General features: G+C 31.6%; 1 protein-coding gene across 1 annotated transcript; it reads left to right on the top strand.

Annotated features, from left to right (window-relative positions):
- The first annotated feature begins 3,159 nt into the window (after positions 1–3,159).
- Positions 3,160–12,669, top strand: LOC139526420 (uncharacterized). The gene is made up of 6 exons (XM_071321567.1): positions 3,160–3,260; positions 5,974–6,023; positions 8,156–8,264; positions 10,002–10,105; positions 10,402–10,485; positions 11,309–12,669. The coding sequence occupies exons 1-6, from the start codon at positions 3,160–3,162 to the stop codon at positions 12,667–12,669; spliced, it is 1,809 nt and encodes a 602-aa protein (XP_071177668.1).
- The last annotated feature ends 1,692 nt before the right edge of the window (positions 12,670–14,361 follow it).

A 14,361-nucleotide genomic window follows, 5' to 3' on the forward strand; every position in this document is an offset into this window, starting at 1 on the left:
AAGATCCATTTTTTTTTTACATCTGGTTATCTATTTATTTGGTAATCGCCAATGACAGTCAATATGGTTTAAAACAATACTAGTCAAAGGCGTTTTGTTAAAATTTACTTTTTAATTTGTTTTCGGTAATTTGGAAAATGTTGTTTGTGCTGTATAGACCTCTCTACCAAGTGGACTTTCTGTTTACTGGTAAAGGTGATTTCAACCAACGTATTTCTATTTATTTTCATTTGTGTTTAATATTATAGGAAAGTCTTGAATATTTTAGAAATTTTTTGTTTGTTTTGTGCTTTTCTGTAATTCATTATAGGGTGTAACTTATTTTTAAGTTATATTGTAAACCGAATTCTAAACTTAAATGTTACTTATTTTAAAAAAATAAATACTGTAATAAATTAACAGGAATCCGGAAATTAAAATAGCAGGTGTGCCTTTTAAACTAAAAGAAAACTGACCTGAGGTCCTTTATCAAACAGGCATTAGAGTCGAAAACATATATTTTTGATTTCATACTTTTTTTAATATGTACTCTGTGTTTGTCGTTTCTTTATTGTGAATTATGGTTGGTTTATCAATAGACTCGTACGATTTATTTTCCAATATAATGCGTGTTTGTTTATTATTAGCATTATTCTTCATTAAAAAGTCACCAGATTATAAAATTTCCAATTTATTTTGAATATGTATTAATTGTATTTTAATTCGGACGAGTTTCTGTATGTTGTCAACGTGACTTTCAGAAGTTAGTATACTTTTCCCAATGTATACCATATTAGACTTATGTATGTAATGCAATATGGATGTCATAAACTAAATGAAAAATACCAAACCTTGACGAGAGTAATTGGATCAAAATGTCGATATTTTTGTTTTTGTTTTTGTTTTAATATGTCAAAAATGTATAGCAAACATGCTCACACATTTGTTCCATGTTTATGCCTGGTCTACGTGTACATGATGTAGTATTGGCAATAGTATATGCATATAGTTCATATACACAGGTTTGTATTGCGTACGCAAATAACGCTAAAAATAATGGAGAAATCGGGGAAAGGGGGAGGGTTGTAAGCTACAAATAGAGACATTTTTGTTACATAATAAGAACAGATGAGTAAAATGAAATAAACTTAAAATATATGAAACAAACTTAAAATATATGAAACATTAGTAGTATATTCTCAAAACAGATGTTCGAATAGAATCGAATTATTTTTATTCTGTTCAAAATAGGTATAAACAATGCTTAAAGTTGTTTATGAAATTCATAAATTATCTGCACTTTCATAACAAGTGGAAAAAATATCATCGATGTGTCCAAAACAAGGCCGGATTTGACGATATGAGGGAAACACATTAACGGGATATAGATCTTATATTCTATGTCAATGAGCGTCGCCAGCGTTAACATACAATTCAAGTATGCATATCCTTAATCAGGAATTGTTTTTATTTTATTATTAATCTGTAAATTTTTGTAAATTTAATATTATTACTGCTATAATATTTATGTCGACATTATCAAGCTGTAGAACCTTTTACACACACTTTCAGTTTATCGAGAATAAAACTTGTTTTTCATTGTTTCAACATTATTTAAACATATAATTGTGGAAAAAATAAACAAAAAACATAATATGTATCTAGATGTCGCTCACACTGATTTGAACCTAAATCAAACCTTTTCCTAACAAAATTGACAGCAGCTTATTTGTTGAATTGTAGCAGAGTAATTTTTCAAGTAGTAATTTACATTAGTTTACATGTATCATTCCGGCAAAATGTTTTACTAAAGGATATTAATCCCTTTTTATTTGATTTGGTATTAAATTCACGTATTGTTTAAATTTTGAAATTGAACTTTTTTTCTATGGGTTACTAGTTAGATCGGTGATTCATTTGAGTTTTACTTTGTTCTCCCTTGGTAAAATTAACCTGAACATTGGTTGGAGAATATGATTATTTGTGTATATATTATTATTTAGAAATCATGAATTTACGGATAATATTTTCAGACTATACATTTACCTTTATTTGAAACGACAACGTACGTTACAATTATTTAGTAATATTTTGACATGAATTGATAGATTTACTAAACTTTGCTGTTTTTGAGTAAATTCTCTTCAGATTGCATGTTTAAAACAACAAGATAGAAGAACTGAATAATCGTTATTTTGTAAAGAAGCTAGATTATTTCATTAAGTATATAGTCAGATAGTGTCATGATTTAAACTTTACGTATATCTTGATACCAGTATTTTGAGAATACTCCATGTAGAAAAAATGTGGCATATATGATATTTCAGAGTATATTATAAATAGAATATTTCAGTTACAGGTTTGTGTGATGATATTTTTATATCAAAGTAGTGTAATATAATTATATGATGATAATTATTTGAAATATTTCCTACGAGTCAGGTCTTACCGTATATATTTTGTTTTCAATCTCTGATGTATCATTTTATTGTATTTTGTGAAATGCTCCTGTTAACTAAAGAACTAGCTCAAAAAGAGGCAAGCACATAATTTATAGTAAAATCTTATGTCATAGAAATAAATTAATCGTTAATGTCATGGACTATTTGCCTTGCCGATTTGCGAGTTTAAGCAAATCAGTTATACAGAATGTATTTGTCATTATTTAGATATTCTAAATAGCCTATTCAATGTTTTGAAACAAAAGATACTAATGTTTTATCAAATATTTTTTTTTAAATATTAGTTAAGTTTTTATTGAATTACATGAGAGATTTCGTAACGAAACTGAATGAACATTCTATAGTGTATGTGTATTGAATGTTCTAAATAACGCTGATTTGAGTTTTGTTTTTCATTCGAATTACAATTTGTCTGTAATATATGCAACAGATACTCAAAGGTTTATTAAACTATTATTTATGTTAAAACATTGTATTTTGGTAATATAATCGTCAAAACCATAGAATATCGTTTGATTTACTTATATACCAAAAAGACCCATTTCACATGTATGAGAATAACTCTACATGACAAATATATTGATTAGTTGATTAGATAATACTTTCATTCGACAAATTCTTCCTCACTGCATCCTGTATTACTTCCGTACCATACACAATAACTCAACAGACACAAATCACATTTCATGATAAAAACAAGTGGAAAGTACAGTTCAAAATGTTGAAATTGGTTCAGTTTGTTTTAGTTATATACGAATTATGTACTGTGGTAAATGGTCTCAATGTGAAGGACGAAGGTGTGTGCACAGATTCTAATGGGTATGTCATACTTTTTAAATTAATCTATATTTTATTATTTTCATCTCTACAAACAAGAACCATGAAACTGAACGGATAAGTGTTTGTTTGTAACTGTATGGCTTAGTTCTCTCCCAATCTTTGTCGTTACAGTACTTTATGAAAATTTCTACACCGACAGCGGACTTGGCTTGCCAGGACATATATATAACTATTACACTTGAGCAATACTTTCTACTGCCATTTTTTTAACTTAAGGTATAAATATTATTTTGACGAAAAAATAATTTAAACTTATGCTGTTCATTATAAGCCTGATATTAAGTATTTTCTCAGTAACGTCCACTTCAGTTTTATCAAATAAATGTGTTTCGTATTCGGTGTTTGTCGAATGAATAAAATGTCTCTCAATGTAGGATTTTCAAATGCTTGACTGACATCTTTTTCTTTTTTTTTAAATCTGGTCAGTCATGTACAATATAGGTTTAACGGGTTTTCAGGGAAATCACATTTTTAACTGTTTTATCATTCCTCCAATATTTTCATTATCTAAATACAGATAAATGTATATAATTCAATACTTAGTTATAATCAGCTGGTCTATAAAATACTTCATATTTTTCGTGTTAATTTCGTCCCAAACACTTTCCATATTTTGTTCTGTAGAGCATCAAGAAGAAAGATTATGTACAATATTAACTTAAACACACATTAGAACACGACCTCGTTTGCTGTTCCCATATCAGCCAATAAGATGCGCTGTCTCAAGGTTAATGAAATAGTAAATATCATTTGGCTTTCTCAATATCATTCCAGTGTCATCGTGAGACACCGACAACATAATCACAAGAGCTCTGACCGGGAAATTATAGCTTTGAGGGTTGATGGGTTGTTTGATATTGAAAAAGCCAAATAAAATACATGTACACTCTAGCATATATCTTAAGTAGATGTGAGGTAATACAGACCAGGAGGGGGAACTGTGACCAATAATGATGACATGATGTCTGTCAGTTGATGGTTCTGATAATGCGTTTGAAACCGGAGTATTAAATATTAAATACAAATAAAATGTATGTGTAATACAATCACGGGCTAACATGCTGTATGCCGACACCGGAAAAGTGCGTGGATTTTGGTTGCCTTTATAACGTCATTTACTAGATAATGTAATTGCCTGTTGTTATCCTTCAATAATTCAGTCCATCAAAAGTCATTGTGATCGCCATTATGCAGGTTATCTAGACATAATATTTGCTCTGTCGGAATTTATTCACATGTCCCTAATGACAGCAGTGGTGATAATCAACAATACGAATTTTATTTGACATAAAATTCATGTAATATAGCATCACGTACTTTTCAACCGATCGATGGAAACAGAAGTGACGACGTCCCTAAACGCACAAATGATTTTCACTAATCTCAAAGTTGATGACGAAAATGTTACGATCTCAAAAGTTGTTCATTGGATAAACACCATATACATAGGAATATGACGATTCGAACAATTGAGTTGGATTTAGTCAACATCACCTTTCTTATTAACAAATAATTACATTAGATGTATGTTTCGTTATAATACGTTATTCTGATTGGCTACACTGCAATCTCCCGTTATTCCTAAATCAACTTCATTACACATTACAATTTATCATTCATGATGACACGAGGTCCCACAATAAAATACACAGGTGAATTAAACAAAAACTTGATAACATCGTGTTTTCACGATCCTAGCTAAAAAAGATTGTAATTATAAATTTTGAATGCTTCTTTTTGTAACTTCATAGGGTTGTAAAAACGTTGACCGTGCACACATTTTTAGAATGAGGCGCTTCCTCACTTCATACAAAATTTTCTTCGGTCAACGCTTTTACACCCCAATGAAGTTACAAAAAGAAGCATTCAATTCTTAAATAATACGTCGTCTACACCACAAACACAACTGAGAAATTTCGTAAACAAGTTTGACACTGAATAAAATAGAATAATCAAAATACAAACTCTGCACAGACGTCTTAGTTATTATATACATAACACAATACTGAGAGCGTGATACAGTAGATTGTTACCTGAGGCGGAGCTAGAGTTTAAAATATTTTGTCGAAGGATACCAATCTAAATATATATAATCTATCATCCTCTCAGCTATGTGTCACTTAATTTATTCTACTGAATGTTTTATCATTATTGTCTGTAACTGTTATATTTTGAAATGAAAGTTCTTAACTGTGAGGTCAGGTTCATAACAACGTTACAGTTATTACAACAGACTGAAGAAAGACAATTTTAAGTCTATGAAAGAGTTCTTCTGAGGCCAAAACGAGCGCCTTTATTTTAATTCATTAGTATAATAAATTTACTTGCGATATAGTTTTAAAATGATCTCAATAGATTAAGTTTAAGATTGTGTTAACAGGACATTAATGCAAACTAGCACGCCGAATAATTAAAAACTATAAATTAAGAAACTGACGATTGACTTACTTACTGAATTTGGCAGTTCTTTGGAAAATATACACGAACCAACATGAACTCAAACAAAAGTTATTATCTTCATAAATAAAATTTTTCTCCTACCCTTTTTACAATTTTTACCTCCATAGTAAGTGTACTTTTTACTACATTGTTTCTAACTTGGACATTTTTAACATGTAAATTTAATGCTACATATATTTAATTTTTAACGACTTTGCACAACCTGTTTTATGTATGTTACTTTATATTTCAGTGTTGAGACGTGTTGTTACAATTACGAACTGATTTCTGGTAATTGTGAATGTAAGTTTATGGAAGTATATATATATATAATATATTAAATTTAAATATGAAGTATCCGACTCCAAGATTTCTTTCTTAGACACAATTGCACGATTTAGTCTACATCTATAAAGGACGGGGTCATATCAACAGACCTGTCCTGTAAACCTACAGATTAAAATCAGACCTTTATCACCAAAGCTGTCACCCCAAACACTGTACAAAAAATTATCCCGTACAGTCAAGCTCTAAGAGAAAAGCGGATTTGCTGCTCTGAGGAGGCTGTTACTCTACGGTTACAGGAACTTCGCAGATTTTTTATCAAACGAGGTTATAAGAAATGGGACATATATAAGGGGTTTACGTGTGCTAACAATAACAGCCGCAATTACCTGTTACAGTACAAACAGAAGAGGTGCAGCAAAATAATTCAATTTGTTTTAACATACAATCCCGCCTTTATTAACCTTTCACATCTGATCCGTGCCAATTGGTAAAGTATTGCCAATCACCTAAAATTATCCAAAATCTTTCCCGATCCTACTGTCTTAGCTTTCGGAGACCAGCTAGTCTGAAAGACTTATTTGTAAGCGATTCAACTATAGTACAGTGCAAGGCATGTGTTAACAGACTATGTCTGACTCGCCAACACATACTGAATACTTAAACATTCACTTGCCACTCTACTGGGTCTGTGCACACGATATTTTGTTATGTAACTTGCAAAATCCAGAATGTTGTCTACACTCTTCAGTGTCGATGAGGCATGCAGTATGTATGAGATGGCACTAATGAAAAAACATAGAAGAATCACTCATTTTTCCTTCCATCACCATCCATTCTTTTCCTGCCATCACTTGTGTCAAGTAACTCCGGCTTCCGTGCTGGAATCTTACACATTTCAGGATTTTTTTAATTATACTACATATTTGTAATTTTAATTACAGAGTTGGCAGGGATTTAACCTTAGTAAAAATGTATTACTCATTTTTCTAATAATCAGATTACTATATATTTGGGATGTTTAAATACACAATCTCTGTTGCAATTGCTCTATTGTTGTCATATTTTAAATATTACACCAGGTTCGATCGTGTTTGGAAATTTTAAATTGTACCAGCGTCTCTTATGTTCGCTTTGGCTGTTTTATTGTATAATGTTTAAGATTGTGATAATATAATCAGAATAGATTGACATGATTCATTTTACATCGTGAACTTACTGATGAAGGCTATCTGTTATCCGAAATATATAACATATTGTTCGTTTTATTGCTATTTTTGGTGATGTTGTACTCTTTTAGACTTGTTATATATTATATTTTGTAGTGTACTGTATCATGATTATATGATCCATCGCCCCGTAAGATTTATCGTTGACTATTATTCAGTCATTTTATATATATATATACAGTGCAGGCGATTAGGCATATCTCGAATCCAGGCGAGGAAGAACAAACATTTTTGCGAAACATTGTTTGGTTGATGTTTAGACGAGTTGTATATACAGAATGTACATAGCCATGAATCACCATCACTGCTGGTGATTCAATGGATAAATCTGTTATTTCTGTGACTGTATCTTGCATGAATTTGTACAATCCTTTATCAATGGCTTCCCTCTTCATCTTCACACAATTACTGTCATTGTTTTCATAGAACATTGCAAAGTTCATGTTCTGAACCATATCGAAATATATTGGTTTCAATAATGTCCTGCAATTATCTTATCACATAATCTATAATTATGTTTATAAAGAGATAGGTTCCTTCTGATAATAGATTATCAAGTTTGTATTATATAGGCTATTTATAAAATTTTATATGTTTGCATCAATCCTTTAAAATAAAGCGAAACCCAACGTCCACAACTTCCCTCTTCATCTTCACATAATTACTATCATTGTTTTCATAGAACATTGCAAGGTTCATGTTCTGAACCATATCGAAAGCTGTATGTATTAAATGTATGAAAACGTTTCTTCTGTTTATTTTAGGTAAAATGATAATCATTTTGGTGATGTTTCGTCAACAATTACATGCATAGAATGTAGCATTATTAAGAAAATTAAAGAAATAAAATGTGAAAAGTACTTACAATCATGAATATTACGTGTTATAGAAAGTTAACGACGTTATTTTGTCATTTGATAGCATGTCAGCATGGATTCATCAGACCAAATGGTACATCGTGTGTTCCATGTGGAGAGAATCGGTTCGGACGACAATGTCTTCAGAATTGCAGTTGTAGTATATTTCAAAGGTATTATTTTCTAAAACCAAAAAATATCTATTTTAGTCCAATGTACGCCAATGTTTTTTTTCTGATAAATTCAATTATTGAGTAAAACACTTTTATTGATTGACATGTAGGGGATACCTTCTACGGAAAAATTGTCGCCAGCTCATCTTCTCTTGCTTTTATACTCATAATAAATGTACAGCGTTACGTAGTGTACCAATCTTGAGCAAACAGCAGTTTAATTTTGGACGTACATAACAATGCCAAGTGCATGGTGAATATGACATTTACTGTACATGAATATGCTTTACCATAATTCCTAACCCAACGCAGGTCATAGTTCCTCGATACCCACCAATTATTCATGTCATCATTTACAGAACTAATTACTACACGTATTTTGATTTTTGGTCAATATTTTTACGTCTCAAGTATACATGATACGTTCTCTATTTAGTGCGAGGCTTACATAATAAGGCAAAACAGTATTTAACCGACTGGTTGTTCATGTCTCGTTAATCCATTCATAACAAAGAAATTAAGGTAAAACTGAAAAAATAACTGATTGAAGTGCATAAAGGAGCAAGACTAAATCCCACATTAAGATAAACATTCCTGATATGCAAGTTTACCAAACTTGTCCCTGCAATAGATATATCACTTAAAGGCGAAAACACAGGCATTGGTTTTACACACATACACGTCTTTTATGATTTTCCGATGTAGCCATTAAATAATGTAATGTAGATTCTATCCGTCTTTGCCTCATATCCCTTATTCGTCTTTTTTTTTTCATGAAAAGCACCTCCATGTTACTGACAAAATTCTTACAGTGTGATATTTAGGAGCCAAATTGATAACTTAATTAATCTAAACAATTTACAATTGCGCAGATGGTATGTTGTTGATGAAACTTGAGGATGTTAACATCATGACGTGTGTCATACATTTTAGTTGCGTCTCGTCAAGTTTAGTCCGTATCAAGGAACAGATGCAGATATGAACCTGCTAAGATTCGTTATGATCATCTCAGTTCACTGTGATATACGAGTTGCGAGTACTTGATTAAATTTGGATTATTGTTTGAGATTACACAATCACCATATATCACAGTGAAATTAAAGATTTTTTTAATGGATATGTTTTTGTTTTTGTTTTTGTCTTAAGGAAAAATTGTATATGCATGCTCCTCCATATGAGTACACAATCTTTTGCACCTTGTAGAATTCAAAACGTTTTCGAAAATTGATTTTTTTGTTCTATTGCTGTAATTGGTGTTGTTCTTTTCAATGTAAGAATTTTGATGAGCGTAAACAACGAACTTGCATTTATTCGATTCAAAGATATACATTTCAATTTTACATCTATTATATCCGGTTCAATTATATGGGTTAAATTGTTTTTATCGTATATGTAGAGATTCATGAGCACAGTTGTTGGGAATCTAAATTCCAATAGTACCCATCCAACATACCGACATAATAACAAAGTTAAGAGGGGAAAAAATCTAAATTGCAAGGAACATAATTTTGCAGGTCACTTCATCAACATTAATTTGAAATGATCAGAATCAGGTTGAGGATAAACCTACACAATTCAACGATAGACAGCTGACAAGGGGTGTACTTATTCTTGTTCTCAGTTTAAAAAATCTTTTAATTTTTAAAAGAAACCATGAAAGATCAATGGTGCATTGTAATTGGGGATATACTTAGAGTATATAATTCAGACAATGTTTTATGTTATTTATATTTGTAGATGTGATCATGTTCATGGTTGTGTAAATATAACATTAACAACAGAACCAATCCAGACGACCGTAACAGAGTTCGTTAGTGGGACAGAGTTAGTGTGGAACACTGGTAATTTATTATGAAGTCTCCAGGACTTACTAGCATGCCAATTAAGAAAGTGAAGAAACAAATACAAAGCAAAATTAGCTGCGTACTTTTCATACCAGAGGTTAAAACATATTTCTACTTCTGAAACGTTTTTTTTTATATGTAGTACCATTGCATATTAGATGGCATACACATTTATAGAAACACAATATAATTAATATAGAAAAATATATCAGAGTCAAACTAGATGTTGTGTTTATATTTCATTGATAATGTCTATGATTTATGTATTCGTTCTACTTTTTTTTAATTTACAGTGAAAGAGAATTTAACAACGTATATAACCTTCAGTACTGCTAATCCGAGGATACAAAACATAACTCCTCTCAAAGAAAGCACTGGTTAGTATTTCAAAATTAATTTCTTTTTGGTTTATTATATCAACAAATTATGTGACGAATCACTTCTAGTCGTATTCCTTAAATTTAGAATAAAACGTGGCTCTTTTGCTGATGCACCCTACTATTGAGTCATCACAAACTTTTCCGTTAACTTTTCCACGCCGACAACTTCTTTAGTTTGCTCCTGAAATAGCAGTTACATTCATATATCAATATGTGACAATTTCATATTGACTCAGTTTTGTGTTATCTCAAGACTCCAATCTAAAACGTCAAATTGATTACAAGAATTTTAAAAGACTATTACAGAAATATAATACCGCCGAATTTGCTAAATGTTCGTATGTTTGTCAGTATTTTCTAATGATTAGAATGGTTTTAAATGAATGGTATATTCTACATGTTCTATGTTTGATTGGAATTTGATGGATTTAAGCTTATATAGTATTTCGTAGATATTTTCATTCATCAACATGACCAACATTGTGTTAAATGTTTCAAATATAATTAGATACACAAAGATGTACAAAAATGTATTACTAATGTACACTGGTAAATCATTTATGCAATAATGTTCTTGTACATTGCAAATTTTGCGGATGCCTAAGTATACTTTCCCTATTAGAATAATGGACATTATTTGATCATTGAATACCTTATGTATCTTTTGCCTTGTTTAATGCTCTTTACCATTATCGTGATAATCGTGATTTATTATAACATAAATAGTGATTTTATGTACCAGCTGTATTACCTGAGACAGGTATTGTTTTTAAATTTGTGATTTTATATGATAGGCATGACATATCTTTTATACTTTCAGGGCTCTTACAAAGAGAAATAGTTATTTATTCCTCAGTCATCGCCGGCATTTTACTAGCACTTGGCCTTACTAGTCTTGTCCGACAATACAGGAAGAAGAGTAAAGGCAAAGTAACAAAGCATGGATCTCGTAATGTAAAACAAAGCAATTCATTGAGACAAATGCGTTCTAATGTCGATTCGCCTTCTAGTTTATACGATGAAATTGACGAGACCAAGCTGGTAGAAAATGCTGGTATAAGAACTCCACAGATTAAACATATAGCTAATGATCAGTCAAAATTAAGAGATATCAACAAATCAGGCTATATATTCCCAATTCATTCAGAAGGGAGTAGTAGTTTTCATGGTTCTGAAAAACATGTTAACAATAGCGATTTAACCCTCCTTGATTCAGATCAAAACCAAAACTCAGATGAGTTCGATAAAGATTACGATGCTTCTGGTTATCTTCATCCCTACCATTCTATTGATGAGGACTGGAAAGAGAAGACACATCAATATGATGTAACGCATGCGCCGAGCATAGAAGTGGACGATTCATCTGATTCTAGTACGCAAATGATAACTGATGGTTACCTTCATCCCTACAATTCTATTGATGAGAACTGGAAAGAGAAGACACATCAATATGATGTAACGCATGCGCCGAGCATAGAAGTGGACGATTCATCTGATACTAGTACGCAAATGATAACTGATGGTTACCTTCATCCCTACAATTCTATTGATGAGAACAGGAAAGAAAAGACACATCAATATGATGTAATGCATGCTCCGAGCATAGAAGTTGACGATTCGTCTGATTCTAGTACACAAATGATAACTGATGGTTATCTTAATCCATATCAACCTCTAGACAAAGACTGGAAACAGACTTCACATAGTTATGAGGTACCAGTGACAATTCATCAATGTCAAGGACATTCCATGTCCTCCCTCCTACCAAAAGAGGGTCTTCAAGTTGACACCAAAGAAGACCGAATAGATAACAATTTACAAAACACAGTGAATATTTTAAACCAAAATCAGTCGTTAAATAATGGAAATACTCAGACTTCTGTAAATCCCCAACAAATAGCTAACGCAGTAAATAACAATAAGGATTTTTTATTAATGCCTTCAAAAATCAAAACAACAGATATAGCTGTCAGCTCTGAAAATAAAATTGAACATTCAAAAGAATCTGATTCTCGAAAAGAGCATGAACTTGACCAGATAGGTGAAAGTGATTTGTGTAAAAATGAAAATGTCCCGATTAACTGTAATTCATTGGAGGTTCAAAACGTAATTGTGGGTGCTTCAATTCTTTATGAAACTAATATATACGTACAAGATTACACAGATGCAAAATCCAAATAAAATGTAAGCGATCTGGGGTGTGTTCTTTCTTGATGATAGTCTTACGAATGTTATATTTGTCATGTGCCATGTGTAGTTTTTTATTGCTAAGGTGTTTTTGCAGTCAACTGGTATACTGGGTCTGTCCTTCAAAATATTAAAAACAACAGGCAATGTGTCGTGTAAAATTCCACACCATACCTCTGAAATAAAAATGCCATAGGCAGCCATATAAAAAGTTTTAGCAGTGTTACTACATATTATGAATCATCTCAATATCTTTGATTTCATGTCATCTTCTCAGTTTTGTTTGTAATCTGAATTTGTCATTTTGATCGATTTGAACATTGGTAAACTACTGCAATAATTCATAGATCATTTTGTATGTTTTCTTTGAGGTTGTGTTTTGTTCAAACGTATGTACGCAATAGACCAGACATCAAAACCAAGGCAAATAGTTTTCAACAATTTCAATCAGTCGAACAATCCTTAACGTTCTATACTAGTTCGAATCATCAAAAACATAAACCACAGGATTAACACTCCACACCAAACAACAAGAAGAGGACTGGCTCTAACAATTGGGAACTTCGACACCATTTGGTTGCAATGAAAAAAAATATGGTATCGGTATTTGATCTAGTCCTTCCTATAGCTTGGGGAACGTTATGAACATTTTCAACTTGTCGACGTTGACGAAGTTATGGTCAACGTCATTATACATCACCTATTTTCCATTACCTCTCTATCAATAATCTGCTGCCATTTAAACAGAAGCCATTAGTTATTTATCGCATGCGCCAAAAAAGACCAACGAACAAACATTCTCGACAATAAAAAAATTATTCTCTGAACAACTTATGTTTGTAATTGACTGTTATGAACTCCCATTTAAACCAACACAAACTGACAGCTATCTTCTCGGACATTGCAAGTCACAAACTTTTCACACCAGTTAGAATATTGAAAAGATGAAAAGGTAAAAAAAACCACGGCCTTTTCTGTAACCTTCATTTGCCAACACAGTTCTCAACGAGCAATAATCCTTCATCTTAAGTTAACTTAGTTCACTCAAAAATATCTCTCTTTGTTGAAGATCAGTTTGTTCCTATCATTACTTATATCTTTATCAAACCAATTGTAACTACAACATTTTAATCACACATGTTGCAGGATCTAAATATTGACGCCTTCAAGTCCAACATCCATATTGCGCCGGTGCTAACTCCCCAATCATATATAATCATGCTAGCCACATTAACACTGGTAACCTTCTAACTTTTCTGAAAAATGCCCAAAAAAAATACAAAGGCAAGAATATATTTAGTATAAACTCAGTTATTGGAAACAAAATTTCAAACTATTGATTAATTCAGTCAAGATTTATTCCTATGAAAGGCAGTTTGGGTCAAAATGCATTTTTTTACGAACACGCTTGTTGTTCGCGTTACTATTTGTTCGCAAACCTTAGAGGTACACTTGACACTAGTTCATGTACCCTATAGCTATGATAAACTATTTGTTCATGTAACTTAGAGATACATGTAACTAAATGCATTTGTTCATGTGCCCTAGAGACACTGTTTGAAAAATTATGAATTATTCGAAATACACAGGATCCTCTAATTCCAGGCATAGATTACCTTAGACGTATTAAGCACAACTTTTTGAAATTTCCTCAATGCTCTCCAATTTTATACGTGTTTGGCTTTC

The sequence above is a fragment of the Mytilus edulis genome, chromosome 6 (assembly GCF_963676685.1).
Source record: "Mytilus edulis chromosome 6, xbMytEdul2.2, whole genome shotgun sequence".
NCBI classification, from domain to species: Eukaryota; Metazoa; Mollusca; class Bivalvia; order Mytilida; family Mytilidae; genus Mytilus; species Mytilus edulis.

What these genes read in the sequence shown, in the direction of transcription:
- LOC139526420 (XM_071321567.1), top strand. Translation starts at nt 3,160, where the DNA reads ATGTTGAAATTGGTTCAGTTTGTTTTAGTTATATACGAATTATGTACT. An exon ending in GATTTCTGGTAATTGTGAAT is followed by an intron (nt 6,024 to 8,155) that starts GTAAGTTTATGG and finishes GTCATTTGATAG; the next exon opens with CATGTCAGCATGGATTCATC. An exon ending in AGAGTTAGTGTGGAACACTG is followed by an intron (nt 10,106 to 10,401) that starts GTAATTTATTAT and finishes TTTAATTTACAG; the next exon opens with TGAAAGAGAATTTAACAACG.